Source organism: Strigops habroptila, chromosome 1 (assembly GCF_004027225.2).
Source record: "Strigops habroptila isolate Jane chromosome 1, bStrHab1.2.pri, whole genome shotgun sequence".
Lineage (NCBI taxonomy): Eukaryota > Metazoa > Chordata > Aves > Psittaciformes > Psittacidae > Strigops > Strigops habroptila.
Genome location: NC_044277.2, coordinates 115,088,637 through 115,112,098, shown reverse-complemented (window position 1 = coordinate 115,112,098; position 23,462 = coordinate 115,088,637). Strand labels below are relative to the sequence as shown.

The following is a 23,462-nucleotide window of genomic DNA, read 5'->3' as shown; positions in this document are numbered from 1 at the left end:
ACTGTAAGATTGAAACATATACTGCATTTATGTCCCCAATTATGTAGCACATGGTAAGTTGCCATAAAAGGAACTACCTTTTTGGGCCAAACTGCTGTTTCCACTCCTCTGTTCTCTGCCATCACTCCCTTTGGGCAAGGCTTCCAGCACAGCAGGTTATGAAAGCCTTTTTGAAAGGAATGGACTTGTGACAGTCCTTACTATCTGAGATTCTGATCCAGGACTGTCACCTGTTCTGTCTATTCATGAAGGTGGGCTGAGTTAGAGGACTAAAAGTTCCTAAGGGTAAGAACAAAAGTATTGCTGTGTTAGGTCAGATGAAATGCTTACCTAGCCCTCTCTCCAAAAGCAGCTTCTGGCAGGTGCTCAGGGAAAAACGTAGGAGCAACAGAAGTGCCAAGTTCTCATACCTTGGATATGTCCCATTTATGAATAATAAGCAGTAAAAAAAGGGAAGTTTTTCAGACCGACCGAGTCTGGATAGTGAGTATGGGTATAATTGACCTCCATGATTCTAGTTCACTTTTAACTCTTTTTGTTTTCTGCAATATGTCTTGGCATTAGCTTCCATAATATAATTATGAAATGTCTGGGAAAAAGTGTTTTTTCTGTTTTTAAATTTGCTTCATGAATCTAATGAAGATTCTTAGGATTAAAAAAAATACTTTGGAAAGTGTTCATTCATCTTCTCTGTGTTAGATTTAGATACAAATTATATGAAGTCACTGGTTGCCCATTTGTTGTCATCTGTGAGTGTGTGGAACAAAGAAGGGAGAGTTGTTGCTCAGCTTGTTAATATCCTTGCATGTGAAAGCTGACATTGGTTGCATTGATACACTCTAGAGTGGCTCAAAGGTTGGAGCCTTCCTAGCTCTGAAGTGTGCAGTGATGAAAATAAATTTTTTTCTGCAAAAGGCTGCCTCTACTGCAAGCAATTTTTGTATCTTGGTTGTCTATAAGCCTTACAGATTCTACTTCAGGTTTCCTTCTTCTGAGGTATTTGAAAAGCTTTTTAGTAGTAGAGCCTAAGCTTTTAACATGCTGCTTCTAAAAATGGCTTTTGGTTTTGTCTTACATATTTTGTGTGGTGGTTTTTTTTTTTGTTTTTGTTTTTAATGTTGGCTTCCACTTTTCATTTTTAAAATTAACTTACTACCTTTAAATCTTCATCGTCAGAAGATTGGGTAGTTAGGCTGAGGCCGTCTCTCCCATGTAGGATTCTTCTAATTCAAAAGCTTTTCCTATTTCCAGCCTCTTTTCTTATATCACTTTCTATACTGTTCTTTGAGGTCTCTTTCTTTCACCTGTGTCTTTGACCCCATGGAAAGTAATGGCAGCATTAAAAAGCCGTGCAGGTTTCTTACTAAATAACTTGAATTTAGCTGTAAGACTTTTTTTTATTTTCATAGGGAGAATCTGAAGTAAGTGGTGCCCCACGATCACTGACACCTTGCATTCCTATACAAGGTGATGCTTTGTGACAGTTAAGATGCTAACAGCAACTGGAGTATCCTCAAGCAAAAAAAGAAATCACTGCCCCTCGAAGTACCTAGGAAGCTCTCTGACTAAACTGCAGGGAAATCCCCAGAGAGGCAGCATTGCATGCCATAAATCTGAAGGCAGGTCTAAATCTGAAATAATTCTTCAGACAGAGGGTTCAGCTTTAAGTATTCTGCCCTTGTAGTACTATTCCAAATGGCCTAGAGGGATTTTTTGTTTTTACAGGTGAATCGTAATTCACGTGCCCACACAGATATACCTTATACTTCAGTTAAGTTTATTTTTAGTGAAAGCTGGTTCTCCTGTGAAAATGTGTGCTTAAAAGCAGCAGTTGTGCTGTGGCTGAGAAATTGGGTAAGTCTGTCTCTGTCCTATTAGTAAGAAATCAGCGGTAACTGCATGACCAGATCAAAACCATGTTGTATATACTGTCCTAGTAGCCTTTTGTGAATCTGGCTGGATATGCAGAGGTAATAGTTTCAAAAATGCCTAAGCGGTGCAGAAACCTAAATCTTAACTTTCAAAAGCAACTTGAACCTGCAGAAGCTGCTGATTGTGCCAGTAAGACTTATGGCTGAAAGTCACTTGAGCATTTGATACCAGAATTATTTTTGGATGCTCAGTTGATGGTGCACTGAAGGAGCCTCAGGTGTCGGGTAGTATGCACTGTTTGAAAGTTAATATTCTTGAAAGTGTCAGCCTCCAAAATGAGAATAGTCAGGAAAGATATCTGCTCTGGAAACATTTCCTATACTAATTACAGTGTGTGTTTATCTAGAGGGCTGGGCACTTGCAGATTTGGGATGGCTGTGGAGGATTTGGTTTTTTTTTATCTCCTTGTTTTGTGGTAAGGAGGACTTATGAAGGACAGTGTGTAGGTCTGAGTGATTATGGCAGCATGAATCTAGGTAGGCATTTAGATTTGGGGGATGGTGTCAGTTTCAGCCATGCCTTATACCTTAATTATGGCTCCGTGCAATGCTTATGAACACGAAAATAAGTGTACAAACTTAGAAGACAAACTTCAATGTCTGTTTAGCTGAGCTGTGATAACCTCTGTGCCAAAAAGCTTCTGAAGATCTGGAGGACAAAGATACTGTTTATCACCATTTAAATGTTGGCAGGCTACTATTCTGTACAGTTCTGGCTTAAGCTGGCTGGGAGAAAGAGAACATGCTCCTGCTTTTTTCTGATGTAACAGTATAGGCAAAAAAAATTCTTCTGTACATATAAGTTTTACAACATGTTGTTACAATGAAATATTATAACTACTGAAACTATCAAGATAGCTAGTAGGTTGGGAAAATAAGCTTAAATCAATTTCTGGCACAGATTTCAAGGCAAACAGCATGCCAACAAACAGTGGTACTGGAAATTAAGACAGACATGAAAGCCTCTTAAATCAAACCTCTGACCTGACAGAAAATCCTTGATGACATCGTTCTTCAATCATCATCTATTACATACAATTCAACTAATTCTTTAACTGTATGTTGGACATGAATGTGCACTCCTTAAGCATCTGGGGTTTTTCTTGTGTAAGGACTGTAAAATTGTGGCAGAAGACAAAGATTTTATTAATCTCCTTATAACAGTAAATATACTTACTTGCAAGGTGGTACATAATTACCAGCAATAACATCACTGTGGCTTGAGTTCAACCGGATAGCACTGTCAGTGTGGATGAATGTGTTATGCAGACAAGCTGAGTCTACTCTTAAGCCATTGATATTTGTCTTGATCTCTTAAGATAGCAGAGCTGCAATTACTCCCACTTAATTCAATAAATGCAACACTTGCAGGTAGCTGGTCCATATATATTCTAGGAGGATGTGTTCTTCCATATGTTCCATTTTCCGAATGCTGAATCAAAAATAACTGAAAATGTGGGTGGCCAAACAGGCTATGCCAGCTACTGTATTAATCACAGATGAATTTCAGAAATATATCATCATGTTGGTGTACTCTATGTGTAATAACGGTGGGGTACAAGTCTGAGATGGTGTTTTAAAATGGCAAAGCATCCCAAATGAATGCAGTTCTCTAAATGCCACATGTATGCTTAAAGAAACCTTTCTTTTGAAAGCATTATATCATCAGGTAGTTGCAGACCCTGTTACTACCTCAACCGAACTGTGACATTACCATGAAGCATGAACATAGATTGCAGAGGCCTAGTGAAAACAGAATAATATGCACCATGTCGTTAAAAAATGGAAAGCCTATGGTAGACTGTAACTGCCAGGAGAGATTGTTTTCATATGCCTTCTTCTGGATTATACTATTTTTCTTTCCTGTAAATTTTCACCCCATAAATTTGTAAACCTTGGAGAAGAGGTGTTTTTTTTTTTCTTAAAAAAAAGTAGCTTAATCATATCAGAAGTTGAAGTTGTGCTACAGAAGAGTTGCAGAAAGGAGAAAAGCATAAGTAGAAATGTTTGTCTTGAGTTCATGAAGATTGGGTTTTGTGGAACGCAAACATTCTTGTAAGAAAAATTTTAACACAAGAGAAGCAAAGGTAGAATGCATTTAGTTACAAATGGAAGAATTTTGTACTGTTTCTGGAAGTAGTGTAAAAGCATTTTTAAACTGGATGCTTTTCAGGCCTCCTGCATGGCTTAACAGGGAACTCCTGGCAAAACTCAAGCAAAAAATGAAAGTGCATAAGAAATGGAAGCAGGGTCAGGTAACCTGGGAAGAATATGGAGGCACGGTCTGAGCATAACTATGACTGTGAACATGAGCATCTTGTGTTGGAAATAGTGTGGCCAGCAGAACTAGGGAATTGAACTTAGCACTGGCGAGGCAGCACCTTGAATACTGTGTTCAGTTTTGAGCTCCTCACTACAGGGAAGACATTGAGGTATTGGAGCGTGTCTGAAGAAGGGCAATGAAGCTGCTGAAGTGTCTAGAGCACAAGTTCTGATGAGGAATGGCTGAGTGAACTCAGCCTGGAGAAAACGAGGCTCAGGGGAGACCTTATTACTGTCTTACAACTACCTGAAAGGAGGTTGTAGTGAGATGGGTGTTGGTCTCTTCACCTGAGTTACAGGCAATAGGATGATAGGAAATGGCCTCAAGTTGCACCAGTGGAGGTTTAGGTCAGATAGTATGAAAAATTTCTTTACCAAAAGAGTTGTTGAATATGGCAACAGGCTGCTCAGGGCAGTGATGGAGTCACCATCCCTAGAGGTATTTAGAAGATGTGTAGATGCAGTGCTTAGGGATATGGTTTAGTGGTGGACTTGGCAGTGCTGGATTAATGTTTGGATTCTATGATCTTAAAGGTCTTTTCCAACCTAAATGATTCTGTTTCTATGATTCTGTGTCAGGGTGTGGTTAGGGAAACCAAAGCCCATATGGGGCTGAATTTGGTGAGGGACATGAAGGGCAAAAAGAAGTTATGTACACCCGCAGCAAAACTGGGACTAGGGAGAATGTGGGCCTGCTGCTGAGTGGGGCAGTGGACTTTGACGGAGGATGTAGAAAATGCCAAGGTATTTCATGTCTTCCAAGAAGACTTCAAGGCTGATCAGTCTCACCTTAGTCCCTGAGAAGGCAATAGAGAAAATCTGCCTGAAAACTACTCTGAAATACATGAAGAATATGATTGGGAGTAGTCAGCATGGGCTTATGGAGGGGAAATAGTATTTAACCCAGTAACCTTCTGTATATAGATGACTTGAGGTCAGTTACTATTGATATAACCCAGGGGTGATAGTGGGGCTAGCTTTGTTTAACACTTTCATTTTTGTGGTCCTGGTGGACATCAATTTGACATGAATCACCAATGTGTATTTGCAGCAAAAAAGACTGATGGCTTCCTGAGCTGTGAGAAGCGCATTGATGAGGATTGAGGGAGGTGATCCTTCCTTTTTGCCTAGCCTCGTGGGGGGGTCCTATCAGGAGTGCTGTGTCCACTTCTGTGCCCCTCAGTCCTAGACACATGGATATACTGGAGTTAGCCTGGTGAAGGGTGACAAAGAAGATTAAAGATTGAAGCATCTGACAGACAAGAAGGGCTGAGTGAGCTGGGACTGTTCAGCCTGGAGAAGAAAAGGCTCCAGGGAGATTTTACATCTGTGTAAATACTTGAGGGAAAAGCGTAAAGGAGACAGCTGGACTCTTCTCAGGAGCAGTTGGTGAAAGTACAGAAAGAAATACAAGAAACTGCATTTAAATAGCAGAAAACTTCTTTTGACACTGTGATGGTGGTCAGACACTACATAAGTTTCCCAGAGGTGGTGAAGCCTCCATTGTTGGAAGTATTAAAAAAACCCAGCTGAACTGAGCCTGCTTTGAGCAGGTGGTTGGTTGGACAGGATGATCACAAGAGGTGACAGCTGCTATATGAATCTGATTTCCACATATGTTTTGAACAAAATAATCATATCAAAGAGTTTTCAAAGGATACAAGTTATTTAATCAATTCTGATGTGAAAAATCTGGAAGTTTTTTTTTTTTTTCTTTTCATTACGTGGCTCTGGGTGTTAGGGTGCTATCCTGCTTTCTGCCTTTGGCCCACTAGAACATGCCACTAATTCTTCAGATTGCAGCATGTCTGGTACAAGACCATACTCAAATGCTTGCTCAGCGTGTGTACTTAATTCCTCTGGCTTGTATGTGTTGTCTCTCTTACAAGTAACCTCTATGTAAATTTTCTTCTGGAAATTTTTATATACCTTTGTACTAACAACGTGTTTCTAAGGGCCTGCTCGTGATACCCTACAGCAGACTCTTAAGGTGTTTCTCCTTTCCTAGCAGTAATTAGTTTACCCTTAATTTGCCATCTGTACCTCTCCTCGCAGAAGTGTTTGTAGGGGGAAAGGGGAGTTTCCTGTCCTACCAGTTAAAAACAAAATATACACAAGGGAAAAGCTTTCCTTGTAAAGAAAATAAAGACCCATTGCAGTCCTAATCAGGATGAATCATCACTTATTCCTACTGTATAAATTGATTTTTTTTTTTTTTTTTTTTTTTTTTTAGTGCAGTCAGAATGATGCTAATGCTTGAGACCCCCTTGCCAAGCTGCTCTGTGTATAACACTAACTAGGAGAGCAAGGAGTAGTGTTGGTCCTGGTCCCACTACCTGCTTTGTGCCTGTATGCAGCTACAGCGAAATTATTCTCTTCCAACCCTAACTATTCTATGATTCTAGGATTCACCTGCAGAACAGGTCCTGTCCCCAGCTCCCGTGCTAATATAAGCTCAGAAATGAGCTCAGAAAGATCCAGAAAATTAGAAATGCTATCTGGTGGGATCTACATGTGACCAGATGAGGAATTAGTTACCTCTGTGAGTGTCCGAGACAGATAGCTTGTTAACATGTTGAGATAAGCGTGTATGTTATGGCATTTTTTTCCCCGGAGGTCATTTGTCACCTGGAACATGGAGGAAAAAAACTCACTTCGTTGGGGTGGAAGTATAGTTTTGGCAGTCCATGGAGAAGCTGTTGTTCAAAACAAGAGTGGAAAGGCACAGAGCTATAAAATAAAAATATTTCTGAATATTCTAAGAAGCATTGTGTGTACTATTTCAAACTGAACTTACTAGAGCCAGTACTTCAATATTTCAGGTAATATCTAAGTATGCCCAGTATCAGATTACTTAGATTTTAGGCAGGAGATGGAGGGGCATGAAGTGCACCTATACTGTCTCACTTCCTACTGGCAAACCTACATAACTTCCTAATGCATTCTTCAGATCACTTAAATGATGTGTGTTTTTCCAATGACTATACAGCATGTCTGAAAATGAATGCCTAAATATAGCTGTTATGGGCACTTTGCACTTGGTTGTAGTGGGGCCAGGTATGAGCGAGCAATAATGTCCTGGGTTTTGATCAAGCTCACTCCTATTCCTGCTCTGATTTTGTTCACAAGTGGCCTCTCTCAAATATATGGCTTTGCAGTTCTATTATTGTTCTTGCATACACTGAGCTTTAATTAAAAAATGCAACATGGTTTGAGGTGAGCGAGGTATTCTTGAGATAGAGGTTGGGTCATGCCTTTGGTAGTCCACAGCCTGAAAGGAGGGATGTTGGTGTTTATAGTTGTGGAAGTTCAGGCTGTGGAAATAGAACTTTTGTCTGAAGTGGGTGAAATGGTTGACTTAAAAGGAATGGTGCCCTAGACTTAAGAAATCAGTACAGAGCATTCATCTGTTATGAGTGACTCCATGTAATGATCTAACTAGCAGAAGCTGCATAGTGATGTTTTTGCTAAACCAGACAGCACAGTGAAGCAGTCACAAATGTGTTCTCACAAGATGATGCTATAAATATTCTACATACAAAGTAATTCTGGAGGTTATTTTAGAGAGAATAAAGAAATTTTTGAAGGCTTTTTAAAAATAAAGAGCTACAGTCTTACAGCTTTTTTTTTTTCCTTGTGATTTCTGAGATGATTATAAAATAGTCTTAGCTTTGAAATCTGATCGTTAGCTTTTTATTCAAACAAATTTGAGGGAAACTTGATGAAAACTTGAATGTTCTTGGCATAGAACTAAAACAGTTCAGGCAATTCTTTAGGACCTGTGTGTTAGGAAACATTATTTTTTCTTTGGGGGGTTTCACAGATATCAATGGCCTACTCCTGGCTTGTGCTGACCTTCTGATGGTGTATTGGGAGTTATGCCACTTCTCAGGGGAGACCCTAGAGCAGCCTTCCAGTGCCTAAAGGGACCCTGCAAGAAAGCTGGAAAGGGTCTTTTTTACGAGGGCACATAGGGATAGGACAAGTGGGAATGGCTTTAAACTGAAAGAGGGGAGATTTAGGTTAGATATTAGGAAGAAGTTCTTTACTATGAGGGTGGTGAGACACTGGCACAGGTTGCCCAGAGAAGTGGCTGCCCCATCCCTGGCAGTGTTCGAGGCCAGGTTGACTGGGGCTTTGAGCAACCTGGTCTAGTGGAAGGTGTCCCTAGCATGGACATGGCAGGGAGTTGGAACTAGATCCTCTTTAAGGTCCCTTCCAACCCAAACAATTCTATGAAATTCTGTATTTAGAAGAAAAAGGTAGTTCCACTTCTCAGGTTACAGCATCATAAAGAATTTGAACCTGTTTCTGTAGTTGCTGTGTTCAAGGCTGTTTTTCTGTGTTTTCAGAGGTGTTGTCAAAGTGGACATCAATCTGCAGAAGGTGGACATTGACCAGTGTTCCAGTGAGGGGTGGTTCTCGGGGACGCACAGGTGTCATCTCAACAATTCTGAGGTATGTCTCTCCCTAAGGAGTGAGCTACACTTCAATAACAAGTCTCTCCAGTATGAATAATTTTCTGTAGTATAAATGCTACCTATTTGACAGACTTTTAACTGTGGTTTCCAGGCTGAAAAGATCTTTCTGCACAAGGCGTTATGATATGCATGAGTTTCAGGAGTGCCTGCATTTCAGGAGTATTGGCATTAATATTACTGATAAAGCAGAAGCTAAGTTATTATGCAGAAGTAACAGCTATGAGGAAAAGAATATTGCCAGTGAAATGATTGATGAAGTTCTGCTTGCAAGTCAGACAGTTATTTTGCACTCAAAATCAAAATAGGCTTTTAATGTCAGTGTCACTTTCGACTGGGCAGCCTTGCAAAATACAGTAAAAGTATCTCAAATGCTAATAATAATTATTCAGAAATACATGGGCTTTTGGGAGAATGATACAAAATAACAGGCGGAATTGGATACTCTAGCTAGTTCTTAATAGGAATGCCAACATTTTGACTGAGCTGACTAAATGTTTCTGTTCAGCTCCTTCCTGCTTCCCGTTTCTCTTGAAGGTCTGTGTCTGACTCCGTCTGTCAGCATATCATAGATCATTCAGCCTGGCTAGTCATATTTGTTCAATGAAACTTTAAAACAAAATGCATTCAATGATTTTTCTTTTTATTCTGGCATATGATATTGTTTTCAAAGGTACCCATTTATTTTCTGTGAGAGTAGGTACCTCATGCACTTCTGTGCCAATTTATCAAAGACAAATCTAAATTTTGGAAAAGAGTTGGTTTTGATGCATTCACTTACTAGCATTTCTGAGCAAGAAAAACTTGAAATTTTTGTAAACCTCCTCTTTGGTATTTCTGAAAATGTGGTAGGTTGGTTTTTTTTTTTTTTGGTGGTTTTTTTTTTTTTTTTTGGTGTTTTTTTGCTTTAAGTACTTTTTGACTTCTGAATTCAAATTACAGAGCAGTTTTTCATGGTGGGGTGTGGTGTTGTAAAGCTGGCTGTGCTCAAGCAAGTTTCTTTGCAGAGATTTTTTTTTTTTTTACCAGACTCACATGATTTTTACTTTTTCTTTCTGCCCCTGTTCATTCTGCATAGTGTTTTCCTTATTTTTAGGGCTAACAGACTGCTCTACATAATTTACAATAATTTTTTTTATACAGCACTTCTACTAATGTTGAGCCCAACCTGATATATCGGTGTAAAACCACTGCTGCTTTGTGCTGCTTTGACAATAGGAAGCACAATGTTTGCGGATGTTACAAAGGATGTTTTATTTTTCATGCTGGATGGTCGCATGTGTTTGTTTAAATAAGCTTACTGTGATGCTGTAGTCCATAAGAGAGTTCTTGTGATGCAAAAGAATTAAAACACATCCTAGGGCAGAAGTCCTTTAGTGAGTGATGCTGTGTATGCAGGTGGCTCATGTTCACACCTTAAGGTGTTAATAACATAGGTAAGGAGATGAATGTCACTTCATGAATGGCTTTTCAAGTTGTATGTAGTGCAAAAACCTGCCAGCTGTTCTTCCTTCTCCATGGCACTTGTTTAGAGTGTTAAATCACCAGTGCTTTCACGATTAAGAGAAGGATATATAGGTAATACAAATCTCTCCCTAATGAAAGTTTCAAGCAGGGAGTGCCTTTCTTTCTTGTACCTGAAGAGTATAAGACTCCTTGCTTAATTGCAGTGACTCTAGGGATGGGGACTTGCTGGGAACAATCTATAGGGAAGCTTTCTCTCTTCTTACCTTATGGTCACCACTTTAGGAGAGCTCAGTCTGATGGGGACTTCTTTACAAGCAGGACCCATATGCTGCTTTTCACACTTTGTTTCATTGGAATTTACCCTGTGGAATAAGGGTAAATTACATAGTTGTATGGCAATGCTTTCCACAGTTTGCCTTATAAATACTAATGAAATGATATTCCCCATCCTTTCATTAATCTTCTTAGAGGCAGATACAGAAATACCTGCTGATGCTGGAATGCTCTGTCTCAGATTACAAAGTCTGTCTCCAGCAGAGTAAGGGAGAGAATGGAGATCTCTGGATTTCCAATTTTGCTTAAGTTAGATCCTCCTTCCTCTCTTTAGTTTTTTAGGGGACTTTAGTGTTTAGTGCAGCATAGCCTTTCCAGTGACTGGTAAGTCTTTGCTGTAGGGAACTTCTGATTTGGCGCTGAGTCTGTTTACTGCATAGCCCATACTACGTGGCTGGGCAGCCAGTGTCATTAAATCTAAGGCATAAAGCTCCGTATTTCAGATAGTCAATTCCCTTCTTCCCTAACACTATGAAAATATAGCGAAATTAAGGGTAAACTAATTACTGCTAGGAAAGGAGAAACACCTTAAGAGTCTGCTGTATGGTATCACGAGCAGGCCCTTAGAAACACGTTGTTAGTACAAAGGTATATAAAAATTTCCAGAAGAAAACTTACATAGAGGTTACTTGTAAGAGAGACAACACATACAAGCCAGAGGAATTAAGTACACACGCTGAGCAAGCATTTGAGTATGGTCTTGTACCAGACATGCTGCAATCTGAAGAATTAGTGGCATGTTGGCTTCAAACTTAAGCAGGGGAAGTTTAGATTGGATATAAGGAAGAAGTTCTTTACAGTGAGGGTGGTGAAGCACTGGAATGGGTTGCCCAGGGAGGTTGTGGATGCTCCATCCCTGGCGGTGTTCAAGGCCAGGTTGGACAGAGCCTTGGGCCACATGGTTTAGAGCAAGGTGTCCCTGCCCATGGCAGGGGGGTTGGAACTAGATGATCTTAAGGTCCATTCCAACCCTAACTATTCTATGATTGTGTGGATTCAGTGGGGCTACAACAAATGAGGTGGGTAACATCTGCAGAGTTAGAGATAATTAAAATGAACTGAGTAGAGAACAAAATGTTGCAGATAACTTTGAAATTAACAAACATAGAAAAAATATAGTTACCCTATAACAAATCCAAATTAATTTCATTGTACAGGCAAGGCTGGTTATGGGGTAAGAAAACATGCATTTTTGCACTCTTTAAAACCTTTTGATATTTGTGGATTTTTTTAATATTAAATTCCTTCCTTGTACATGCTGGCAGCAGCTGCTGGCACTTTTAGTAACAACTTTGGAGTCCTTGTTGAGACTCCAACAGTAAAATCAAGGCTGAGGAGAGTCTGAAGCCCATTGAGCTCAGCCAAACACTTCCAACCAGCAGCATCAGTCTGTGAAAAACTGCAGCGGACTCCACACTGTTCCCCCATCTTTAATAAGGCTGCCAACAGCTTGCAATGCGAGGCAGGCTCAGCTGACATCCCGTTGGGTTTCAACAGTATTCCACAAATGACAGCATGCAAAAATATCTAGAGGGAATGAGAGAGGCAGAGTAAACAGAAAAGCTGCATTGCTCTTTGTATATAGTGTGTGTATATCTGTGTAGGAAGATGCACAGGCCTACTGTGTGTGTATTTATTCTGCACAAACAAAACCAGTTGAGAAAAGAAAACACATGAGCAGTACAGCCAAAATCTTTTTTGCTTGGTTTTTTTTTTTTTCTGTTTAGCAAAACATTTAGGACCATCATATTTTATTATACTGTATGTAGTATTACAGACAGACTACCAAAAAAGGGGAAGGCAGGGACTGGACAGGTGTTTACCAGTGCCCTTGTCGAACTGTGAAAAGGCTGTTAATACTCATACTCTATAGGAGGGGAAGCTTGAGAAGAGATTAGCATCCTAAGTCGTAACCCAGTGGGTCATATCCGGTATCATTGGTTTTGCTTATTAGTTGCATGTATTTTCTGTCCTGTCCATTAGTAAAAATGCAGTCAGAATGAGAAAAAAAAATCAAAAGAAAGCTGTTTGATTCAAACTGAGTGAACAGGATTTATATAAAATAGTGAACTTCTAACTTGGAAATAATTGTCATCCTTAGGGCTACAGATTATATCCAAGATAGGCCAAGAGAAGTACCTAAACCAGGGTAGAGAGCATACGTCGGGATACATTTTCTCTTGGAAGAGAACAAGATCTTTAGCGGTAGAATACAAATACTAAATGCTATATCAAATCCTGTGCTGAAGGGGTAACCTAACACAGAAAGGGGAGCGAGCGGCTTATTTCAGTACACAGATAAAGAAAATGTAGCCAGTGCTTCTTGGCTCCAAAAGCAGAAAGGCATATCTATTCTCTGAGTGATGGCTGCTTGCACAACTCAGTGCATTTGAAGAGCATGCAGTAGACAAAAGAACATTTTGGATGCTATTTTAAAAATAACTTTGCCATCATTTGCATTCATGGGAAAAGTCCCTGTGACAGTATACCAGATCTAATCTGGCACTCCCTCAGACATTACATAAAATTACATAAAATAGGGTGGTGGTTTGTCAGAGCTTTCAGTGATAAACAAGGTGCTATGAAAACCAACTTTCAGTTTAGGGAAGAGCGAGGTTGCTTAGCTACAGCATCTTAGCCTTTTTAGACAAAAATTTTAAATGCCTCTGTTTTGCAGGAGCTAATTTTGGTTATCAGTGTTTTCCTCAAAGAAAACATTTCCAACAATTCCTTTCATCCTAGTTAGCAGTGTTAACTTGAGCATTTAAATTAATCCAGGTCAGTCGTATTTACTGCTGTTTTCCTTCCCACAGAGTTAAAAAGTGAAAAACTGTGGATGATTGGCTGAATGATGCTGTCTGGCAAGAATGAAAATAGCAGGGAGGTATTTGGTTTCTCTTGCAATTGACAGGCAATGATAGCATTGCATCAGTTACCAGTTTTCAGATCTATTGCTACAGCTTTCAGATCTTTCTCTGCTTGACAGAGCATCCAGTTAGGCAACACCAATTAGGTGAGCTGGTGGTTCTCCCCATCGGATTTGGGAAGGAAAGAGGTGAGGTCCAGAAGCTGAGTTAGCTGGGGGGATGTGGGCAAAATATAACTGATGGGAGCAAACAGGAAGTCACAGGGAGGGGGGTGGGCACAGCGAAAAAGCTCTTCCCTGGAGAGCAACTGAGAAACTGGCAGGCTGGGGCAAGAAAAGGAAGATGGGGGTCTATTGGAAGCCACAGAAAACCTTGCAACAAGGAGCTTGAGCACTGCAGCCAGGCCGGACCATTCTCCTTTGGCAGAATGGCTGTGGTTACCTTTGTGAAGTGGCAGTAGCTATGTCAGATCCAGGCATAAACAGAGGACAGCTTCATTCAGAACTTTCATTTTTTATCACTACCTTCAGAGGACTGTACAATGTCTGAAGAATGTCTCTAGTAGCATTAAGCACAATTAGATAAATATCAGTATCAAAGCATCTGGTCCATCCTATGTGAGAATTGGTATGCCTATCTTGGAAGATATGCAAGCACTCCTATATCTTGTGAATAATATAAAGACTGTTACCCCCATCTTACAGTTGGGATTCAGAGGCAAAATTATTATCTCTAAACCAATAGACACTCTGGCTCAGGCTGAAGTATGATGTCTAGGTGTGCAATTACCCTCCCCACAGTTTGGTTTCTGCAGAACAGTGCACTGACATTTGACCTGAAAGGGAGTCCTGATGTGCTCCAGCCAGGGCCTAGACTGGATCACCTTTAGAGTGGGGTTTTAGGGTGCATTACAGCATGCATCCACCCCATGCTTCAGATAAGAGTTAAGCATCCTGATATATTTTTGAAACCTGTTTCTGACCAGCTTCAGAGTGTGGTTTATTTTTTTTTTCTTGATTTTTGATAGCTTTCTGGTCAAAAATGAAGTCACCTAACCTCCTCTTAGCTGAACGCACTGTTGCTGCACTTGCTGTCATTGCAAAGGACACCAACATCCTATGAAGTATGCAGACTCTGTTCCTGACTTGCATATTTAGCTGTTTGCTTACTCAAGCAACATACCGCAGAGAGTTTTTTGGTTGATAAAATATGGAAATTCTGCTTGTGCATGTATTCTACAGTTAATAATTTGTTGAAAAAACATGGACTCGAGAAACAGTAAACCGGTTGGAAAAAAATTGTCTTTAAAAAAAAAAAAACAACTAGATGTAGCAAATGTTGCCTTTTTTATACTTCATGGTACCTGCAGAAGAGACAAGTTTAAATTAGCCTTGAGAAGACAGTTCATTCCTCTCTTTCTCTAACAAATCAAAATTAGATTGAAAACGTATTAAAGATCCCGAGATGAAAAACTAGAGAGAATAGCTACTGAATCTTCATATTCAAATCTATGTACTGAGGCATAGTAATATCCTTAATGGAAACAAACTCAGTTAGTTTTATTTTTGGAGCACAATTTTATAGCGCTAGACATTCAAATGCCATCATTTTTGTTGGTGACTTCTGGTAGCAGGCGAATGGTTTTTTTGCAAATGAAAATTGCTTTTGGTTTACCTATGCTTTTGATCAAATCCCAGTAATTAATTTGATTTGTTCTTCTAGTTTGCATTTGCTAGTAGTATAAACTGATGGCTCTTAGGTCATCCATTCAAGGAGCAGGGGCTGGTCTCGTAGACATTTCTGTTCTCTATAGTCTTTACTATCCTGCTTGACATCTGTTGTGTTTCTTCATTGCTTTGTCATCCTGTGCTGTTTTGGATCGTGAATATGTTAAGCACCAGTACTAACATGGGAATGCAGAACATTTGGGTTTTAATCTTTATTTCTTTTCTTCTTTTATGTTTTGGATAGTTTATAAGCCATTACTGAGCTTCACTGCATTACTGCTTTTCTTTCTTATTCATCTCCTTTAAGGTTTTACTCTTCTTGCTGCAAATAAGTACTGAAAGAAAAACCACTTCTCCCCAACATCTTAAGATAAATATTTACTATCTTTACTGATTTCTCCTTTATTTGGAAGAGATGGTGAGGAAAAATAGATGGAGACAAGTAAGACAATTTTGAATTTGTAATACTGCATTGTTTTTCTTCTTGCAGCAGGATCAGGATTCCTCTGCTAGGCTAGGGTTGAAATATATTTATCCCATCATATATCTTATTGAAGTATTTAATGATTAAAGCTTTGAAGGGGGTAAAGATCTGTAATATAGACATGTTAGTGGGATTTATTTGGACAACATACACTGCATTATAAAATACGAGTTTTCTGAGCAGAGGAAATTGGTCTACAATGTGTAGGATACTGTCCTAGAGATAGAGATTTGCTACGGCTATTCAGTAAACTGTTACTGGCTTGTTTGAAATTGACATTTCAATATTTGTTTTCATCTTGAAATGGAGAAACCAACACCTGAATTAACATTAAAAAAAAAAATTCTTTTGGAAGAATGTATTTTGGGGAGCTGCACTAGGAAATTGTATAATTTTAAAGACTGATAAAACATTTATTAAAAATGTGCATTAATTTTAATCCTTATCTTTATCTCATTTTTGCCCCTATATTTTGACAAAGTCTTCTTTTATGGCAATGGAAAATGGCTTGGTGATAACATTTTGAGCAATTCTAGAAACATATCTACCAGTCACAGGCCCACCAAAAGTGACGCTTTTCTCTCTTGAGCAATTTAGAAACTTTTGATATCATTTATCCAGTTTCATTGCTAATTGTATCTATCTTATACCATTGGATAGTCATTGTGGTTTTTAGCTCAGCCAAAACAGCTTGTCTGTCATCCAAGAAAGGACGTCAAATAAAGCAGCACTCCAGAACTTGTAAACTTTTACAAGGCACGGTAAAATATCTTTATATTCCAGTATGTACAAGACATGGCACAAATTAGTTTTAAGCAGGTGAGAGCAAACCTTTGCCCTGAAGAGCTGAAACTCCTCAATTCATATTGTTCCAGAGCCCTTCAAAGCGAATACTACATTATGATAGCTGAAGGAGGCATTTCTTGGTATTTCAATTATACAGAATTTTTATATAGATAACTAATAGGATGCTCATTTGAAATAAATGTCTAAATAAAGTGCTTCAATCATCCTGATATGACTCTTCTGGAGTATTTTTGTGATAAACTTTTTCTTGATAATGGAATGAAGTATAATTTTGAAGTTGAGTTTTCTTGCAAGACAGGACTCCATAATAATTATTGCTTTCTAAGGGACTGCTTTATTGCTACGTACTCTGCGTAATTATAAAAAACAATTTTAATGAAGTATTAGTAAGACATTTAAAGAAGTGTTTTATAGATTTAATGCATATCTCAGTTATGTTTCATTTCCATAGGTGATTGAGAGTTCATTTTAATTATACATCAATGCATCATTCTAGCTGCTTTCTATCATGGCTTAACAAAATAATACATTATAACACTACATTTTGTTACAACTGTAAAGCACCATGTATGTCAGTGGGATCCTATGGTTGCAGAAGGCTCCCTTTAAGCTAGAGCTACAAGCTTCAATGTCCTATCAGGAGAAGAGTGATGGAGGAAGACAAGGGCTTGAAAAGGAAAAGTTCTGTACAACAGCTGAATACTTACCTTCTTAGTAAGAGTTACATAATAAGAATAACACTGTTAACATTAACTCTTATTTACAATGAAATAGGGTCTCAGTTGTCAGTTGCAAACATCAAACATTTGACTTTGTGCTCTTATTCCATTCCATTTGTTATCTCCAAAGATATAAACACAGTTACAAAGAACAGTCCTTGGGTATTTCCCCCTCCCCATATTATTTCTTGCCTTGATTAAGTGATGAATAATTTTGGATTGCAAGTGTGAGTATGTTTTATAGTTATCCATTCAGATGTTCCATAGCTGTATGATTTCATAGCAATAGCTTTCAATTAGGAATTGGTGTTTCAGTCTGGAGCATGCAGACAGTTCTCACTAATATGATTTCAATCCTTGTTTGATCTGGAAGAACAGCAGCAGTAATCTGTGATCTCTACCAAGATGTGTGGAGCTGCTGACCTGTTGTGCTGACCCTCAGAGTCCCTGTTGTGCTTCATTCTGTGACCAGCTTTTTGGAGAATCCTCTGTAATGAGGTATTTTAGATCTTGGATGGAGAATGAAAGCAAATGGGGTATGTTCTTCCCTCTTGTAACAAAGGCTAATCAGCACACCATTCACTGGATCATTCTCCCTTTATCACCTTCTCAGGTACTATTGATCTTGTTCAATTTAACCATCAGTATAAGCAACATACTCACTGTAAGTATAGCTCTGTGGACATGATCCAAATCGTTGAGGTCAGACTGGTTTCTGGCAGGCATTCATTCTGTTTTCTGGAGCACCTCTGTGCAGGTTAAAAAAGAGTCTTTAGTTTCTGCTTCCCCTTTTGGAAAGGAGAACCCTTTTATTTTCTGAAATAAAGTAACCACTTACCTTACTAGTGGCATTTCCCTTCATTTTTTGGAATGACTGCAGACTTCAGTGGTCATATTTTACCTCTCAAGAAGCAGCTTTGTATTAATAGCCACCAGTGTAGTGATGTGTTTTTAATGTTTACTTTCATTGGCAATTTCTTTGAGTGGAGGTGAATTCTGACTGCCTAGCGCCTGGTGCAGTGGGGCCCTGGGGCTGTTCAACTGTCCTGGATGTTACCCATTGTTGTTTTTGCCTTTTGATACAGTGTCATAATTGGAATCAGACTCTTTCCTTCTTACCTTCTCCCCCCTGCCAAATCCACACCGTGCTTTGCCTTTATTTTTCTGGGGGGGAGGGAGGGTGGACCAACAAAAACCAAAACCCAAAGCCAACAATCCCAGAAACTGTATGAATTTGTGCTCTTGATTCTGCAGTCTTATTTTAAAGAAAAAATTTAATTTTAAAAGCTTAGCCTAGCCTTAGTTTTATATTGTGTTCCTGGTATGGGAAAGTATGCAGATGTAAATGAAGCTGTTTGTGTGCAACTCTGTGCCGTAAATCTGCTTTTTGTTTTTTCTCCTCTACGAAGTGACTATTTGGTGAAATGCTTTGGAGTTTCAGCTTTCGTTTCTAGCTGTATTTCTGATCTATTACTCTCTTCCTGTTATTTTTGTTTTCTTACTAGTTTATATAGTGCCTCTAGTAAATATGCTGGAATGTCTTGGATTGAAGTGAGTTTTGAAACCAGCAGACACTTGAGTACTGTACAAGTGTGCAAATGTTTATGCATGCAGGGAAGAAGACTGCTGCACTCTCCCTTGGACCTGGGCCTTCCTCTTGCCTGTATGAAATCCCTTTTGCTGTCTGATACCAGGGCCATTGAGGAGGCTGAGGGGCTGAAGGTATAATTAGGCATTTGTTTGTGTTGTTTTGCCCTGATGACCATAAGTGCAAATGCATTGCAGTGTGGTGATACTTGCACTGTTAACCATGAAAATAAAATCCAAATGGTCCAACCTCTTCTCTCTCTGGTTTTCAAATGCAGACCAGATACCTTTCTGGAAGACCTTTATTAGCCCTTCACGTGCTGTTGGGATCCAGGCAGAGGTGTTTTGTTTGGAGCAGTGTGGTCTAATACTCCTCTTTACCTTAAAATACAGCCAATGAAATCACAGAAGCGCTGGATCATTTCATCATCTGTACCTTTGGTCTTGTTTTTCTTTCAGTTGCTGAGGGTTTTTGAAATACAGTAAATATCTCACTGCCTTTGATGTCTTTTTCTAAACCAAATTGGCTGAGAGTCTTCCAAACCTAGATAACTTAACAACAGTCCTGTACAATTTTTAGTCTAACCCCATTAGAGAGCTTTCTCCTTTAGAACTGTTTTCCTTTTTGCTTCAGTCACTCGTATTCATGAAGCTTTTGCCATTAACAGCACAATGCATGTGGAAAACCCCCCCCCCCCAAACTTGTGTAAAGCTTTAAAATGTAAAGTAATGAAATTCAAGATGACAGGAGTTAATGTGGTTGCTGTAAAACTCCTGGAGCAAAGGCTGGTACAGAATGAGTGGCTCCAGGTGGGTAACAGGAAGGTGTCTGCCTCTTCTGTGAGAGGTGGAAATGCAGAAATGGCAGCATCTGGCTCACCAAATCAGCAGCTTATCTCTATTTTGAACCAGTTCTGCTCATATAGGTGAGAAGTCGTCTTAGCACAGCTGAACAAAAATAGAATAATAGCAGAAGAAACTTTTTTATTCATGAGTCTTCCTCAGACTTGTTAACTGGTGGACAGTTAAAGCCTAATCCATATGGAGCTTGTCTCTGTAATGAAAATCAAGGAAAGGTGTCCAGTTAGCCTCTAACTACTTTCTCTGTGCCCTCTTAAATATCCTGCTACATTTCAGTTACAGAATTAGTCTTGTTGAGAGAAATGAAGCAATGCACTGGGATGCTGTGGCAGCCTACTGGTCACATCTCTCTTTCCCTGAAAATAGACTGTAAGAAGAAAAATAACTACTAGTTTTTGGATGCTTGCCTGGGACTGCCAGTTTGGCTTTGGGGAGGAAAAGATAGAGATATGAACTGAGTGAATCTTGTTCAGGATAGATACATGAAGAAGTGTGGAGTCTCATAGTAACAGTCTTTGACAGTCTTTGCACAGAAGAAAAGTTTTTAGAGAAACGGCACAGCTATTTTAAAGCAACTTGCACTGTTCACACACTCACCTCAAAACACTGTGGGCAGGCATTGTAAGGAAAAATCTAGGTTCAGAACAGTGGACTCTAGACTTATTTAACTTTGTCTTTTTCTCTTTTTCTTCCTACCTGTATAAAGTAAACCACTGCAAACACTGATCTTGTAAGAGTTGACCCAAGACATTGTGCTCTGACTGAAAGGTAAAGATTACTTATTTGAGAGATAATGAGTTGTCAAAAGGTCTAAAGATATTGGCAATGTAGATTCCAAAACGAGCATTTTTTTTTCAGCACTCCTTCAAAACAGTGTTGTTTTTATCTGTTCCCCTTTCTCACAAAGAATTGCTTTTTCTTGTCTCTGTCAAAATGCTGTTAACTGACAATTCAGATCTGATGGTCCTGGATGTTGAGGCACTATCCAGTCTTCACAGGAAGGGCCTCTAGTATAGCCTCTTCAGCAGAGATGATGATGTGTTCTGTAATGTGATGTCATGTGCCAGACTTGCCCTAGTTTTTATGGAGACCAGTGCTAAGAACTTTTCCCTAAAAAAGCCCACTTGTGCTGGGAAAATGTGTGATGGGTTCTACATCATAAATGTAAGGTATACAGGCATGTTTATTGCCATGTAAGTGAATGTTTGTGCAAGCAAATGTAAATCAAAATTGGAGAGTTTGCAATCAAGTAGACTGTATTCAAACCAAGGAAAAGGGAAAAGAGGGAAAACATGCCACTTAGTGGGAAAGGCCTATGGTTTTTGTGTTTTTTCTTCTTTTTAGATATTTTTATGTTTTGTAATGAATCTGGTTATCAATAACAAAGCAAGTGTTTAGGGCAGTAATTAACAGTACTGGGATGGGTTTAGACCTGGCTGGGCAATTTTGGATGATCCCTTTCCTCATTCTGGATAGGAAGTCAGGGATGCTGGATAGGAAACGTGGAAACAAATTGCTCTTTCTTATGGCTTGCGCTGAAAATATTTATAGTGACTAAAGCTAAGTACTTTGTCCGTGAAAATGATGCTATTAAGTTAGTTGTTTTATAAGAGCAGTAATTTAAAAGTGGGGCTGTATTTGGCTGTATACAGTCATGTTTGAAGTGATTAAAGCATTAATGCCCAGTTTCTCAGCATACACAAGTGAATTCTGACAGAGGAACCAAGTGGTATTGATGCATTGCCAGTGCACCTTGCTGTGTGCTATTGCTTTGTAAAACACAACTCAGCATCTTCTAGATCACAATGAGAGGATCCTTTCTTATTGGGTTTTTTTTTTTATCCTAGAACTTAAAAATTACAACAATATTCTACTGATAGAATGAAAGGTGCTTTCAGGTATGAGAAGCAATGAGGAAGAGAGATCAGCAGGCTTCTTAGCTAAAAAACCCCAAAGTGTAATGAAAGATAGCAGGAGCCTCATACTTGAGGATGTAATTATTTCAGAGACTATAGTGAGGATATTAACTAAACAAATCAGAGGGGGGAAAAAACCATTTTATTAAATTTAAAATTGTTAACACCAAGAAAAATGCAATCCTATAATGTAATTGTTTTCATTGAGGAAAGTGAGACGGTTTTATTCAGTAGAGCACTATGAGGGAAGCTATTACAGCGTAAGTTAGAACTAACTTACATTTTAGACTCTTAAGTTTATATTTCTCTTGTACATAAATTTCTATCAGACAGGTTTTTTTAAATTGGAAAATCCCTGGGTTTAACGTTAATTTTAGATTATCCAGAATGAAAGTAATGGCAAAGCTGTTCTGTAATAAGACATTATTTTACCTGGTAGGAGTATAGTTCTGCCGTTACAGAAAACATGGATTCCTAAGAAATTTTCATAAAGAGCAGAGCAAGAAGTCATTCCCATAAAGACGATAATGAGCACCCGTACAGTTAGGTGGTCTCGGGGTTTTCAAGTACACCAATATCTGCCTACACCCTAAATTCTTACATAAGAGCCATGATAACAGTTTGGGCAGACCAGGTAGTCCTCTTCAGCTGCAGGACCAAACCTTTGGGAACTGTTAACTTAATTTTTCGGATGAAATGAGGACAAAGAATCTGCTGTGTTTGAAGAGTTTTTTTGTTGTTTTACTGTGTTTTCACTGATGTTTGGCTGTAAAAGTTCACACTGCTGAGTCATTTATAAATCTCAAGGTTCATGCCAGAAGATGCTAGGAGCAAAGAATTAACTGTGCAGGTCTAAAAGAATGCAACCCCCTCTATTTTTAGTGCATAAAACTGGCTTTATTGCTCAGAGTCCAAGATACTTTGTCTTCCAATTCTTTGAATTGGAAAACTTTGAAAACTACTTTTTTTACTTTTGTAATACTATTGGTTCGGATACTGGAATGAAAGGTGTTTGAGAGATTATTGCAGGAGCTCCAAGACCTGAAGCTTACAATTGTGTGAAAGTTGCCCTAAGGCCATAGGAGTTGGCAATGCAATGTGCACCTGCACAAGTATGGCTACTATGTGTAACATCGACAGAAGCTGGTCTGGTGTGGGTCTTAGAAATGTGCATCTTTGCTCCTCATTGGACAGTGCTGCAACTGACTTCAGTTTAGGACTGAACCTCCCACTGCAAAGCTTTGCCCTACAAATGACTGGATGTTACCATATGGCCTTTGAATTCAGAAAGTATTGATTAAGGCTTTTGAAAGCATTTAGAAGTTTTCAGAGCTTTCTAAAATGCTTACTTGGGGAGAAACTTCTGTATTGAAAGTTTGCAAGAAGTATGGTTGGTTTGTGAGGAAAAGGACCCTAAATCCATTAAAAGAACCTCTCTGAAATGCCTTTGTTCTTCACTTCCATATGCAGTCTTGCCATCTGAGCACAATTGGGCATCTGTCTGCCATGTGCCTGAGTGCTTCAGCTTCTCTCATGAAATCAGGCAGATGCCCAGCAGTTGGTATTTTACCAATGCAAGTGCCAAAAACTGCTATTCTATTTTATAGATGTCCCCACAGTATTAGTATTCTGTAGCATCCTCTGGCCTTTAGGAGGACATGACCTGCTGAGGACTTTCTTGGAGGAAGGTGGGAAAACCATTACTTTTTTGCTCTGCCTGAGAAGTCAAAGTAGACCTAAATGACTCCATTATGCAAACAAGTAACAGATACATTATTCATCTCTGTTGCTCCCAGTTCATGCATTTTGTATATGATCTATTTCCTTCCATTTAATGAAGAAGCTAAAACCCCCTTGTTCCTTTTTTTTTTTTTTTTTTTTTTTTTTTCTTTTTTTTCTTTAATTTTAACAATGTTCTTGCTGGTGCTGGCTTGTAAGAAGCCAGATCAGGGTCAGGGTGCCC

At 39.0% G+C, this 23,462-nt stretch overlaps 1 protein-coding gene across 2 annotated transcripts in view; it reads left to right on the top strand.

Annotated features, from left to right (window-relative positions):
- GPR158 (G protein-coupled receptor 158) overlaps positions 1–23,462 on the top strand; it is a 189,031-nt gene that overhangs the window by 7,148 nt on the left and 158,421 nt on the right. For both annotated transcript variants that reach the window (XM_030503477.1, XM_030503471.1), the window contains exon 2: positions 8,606–8,711. In XM_030503477.1, the coding sequence (XP_030359337.1) occupies positions 8,606–8,711 (106 nt within the window). The remainder of the gene's footprint in view (positions 1–8,605; positions 8,712–23,462) is intronic.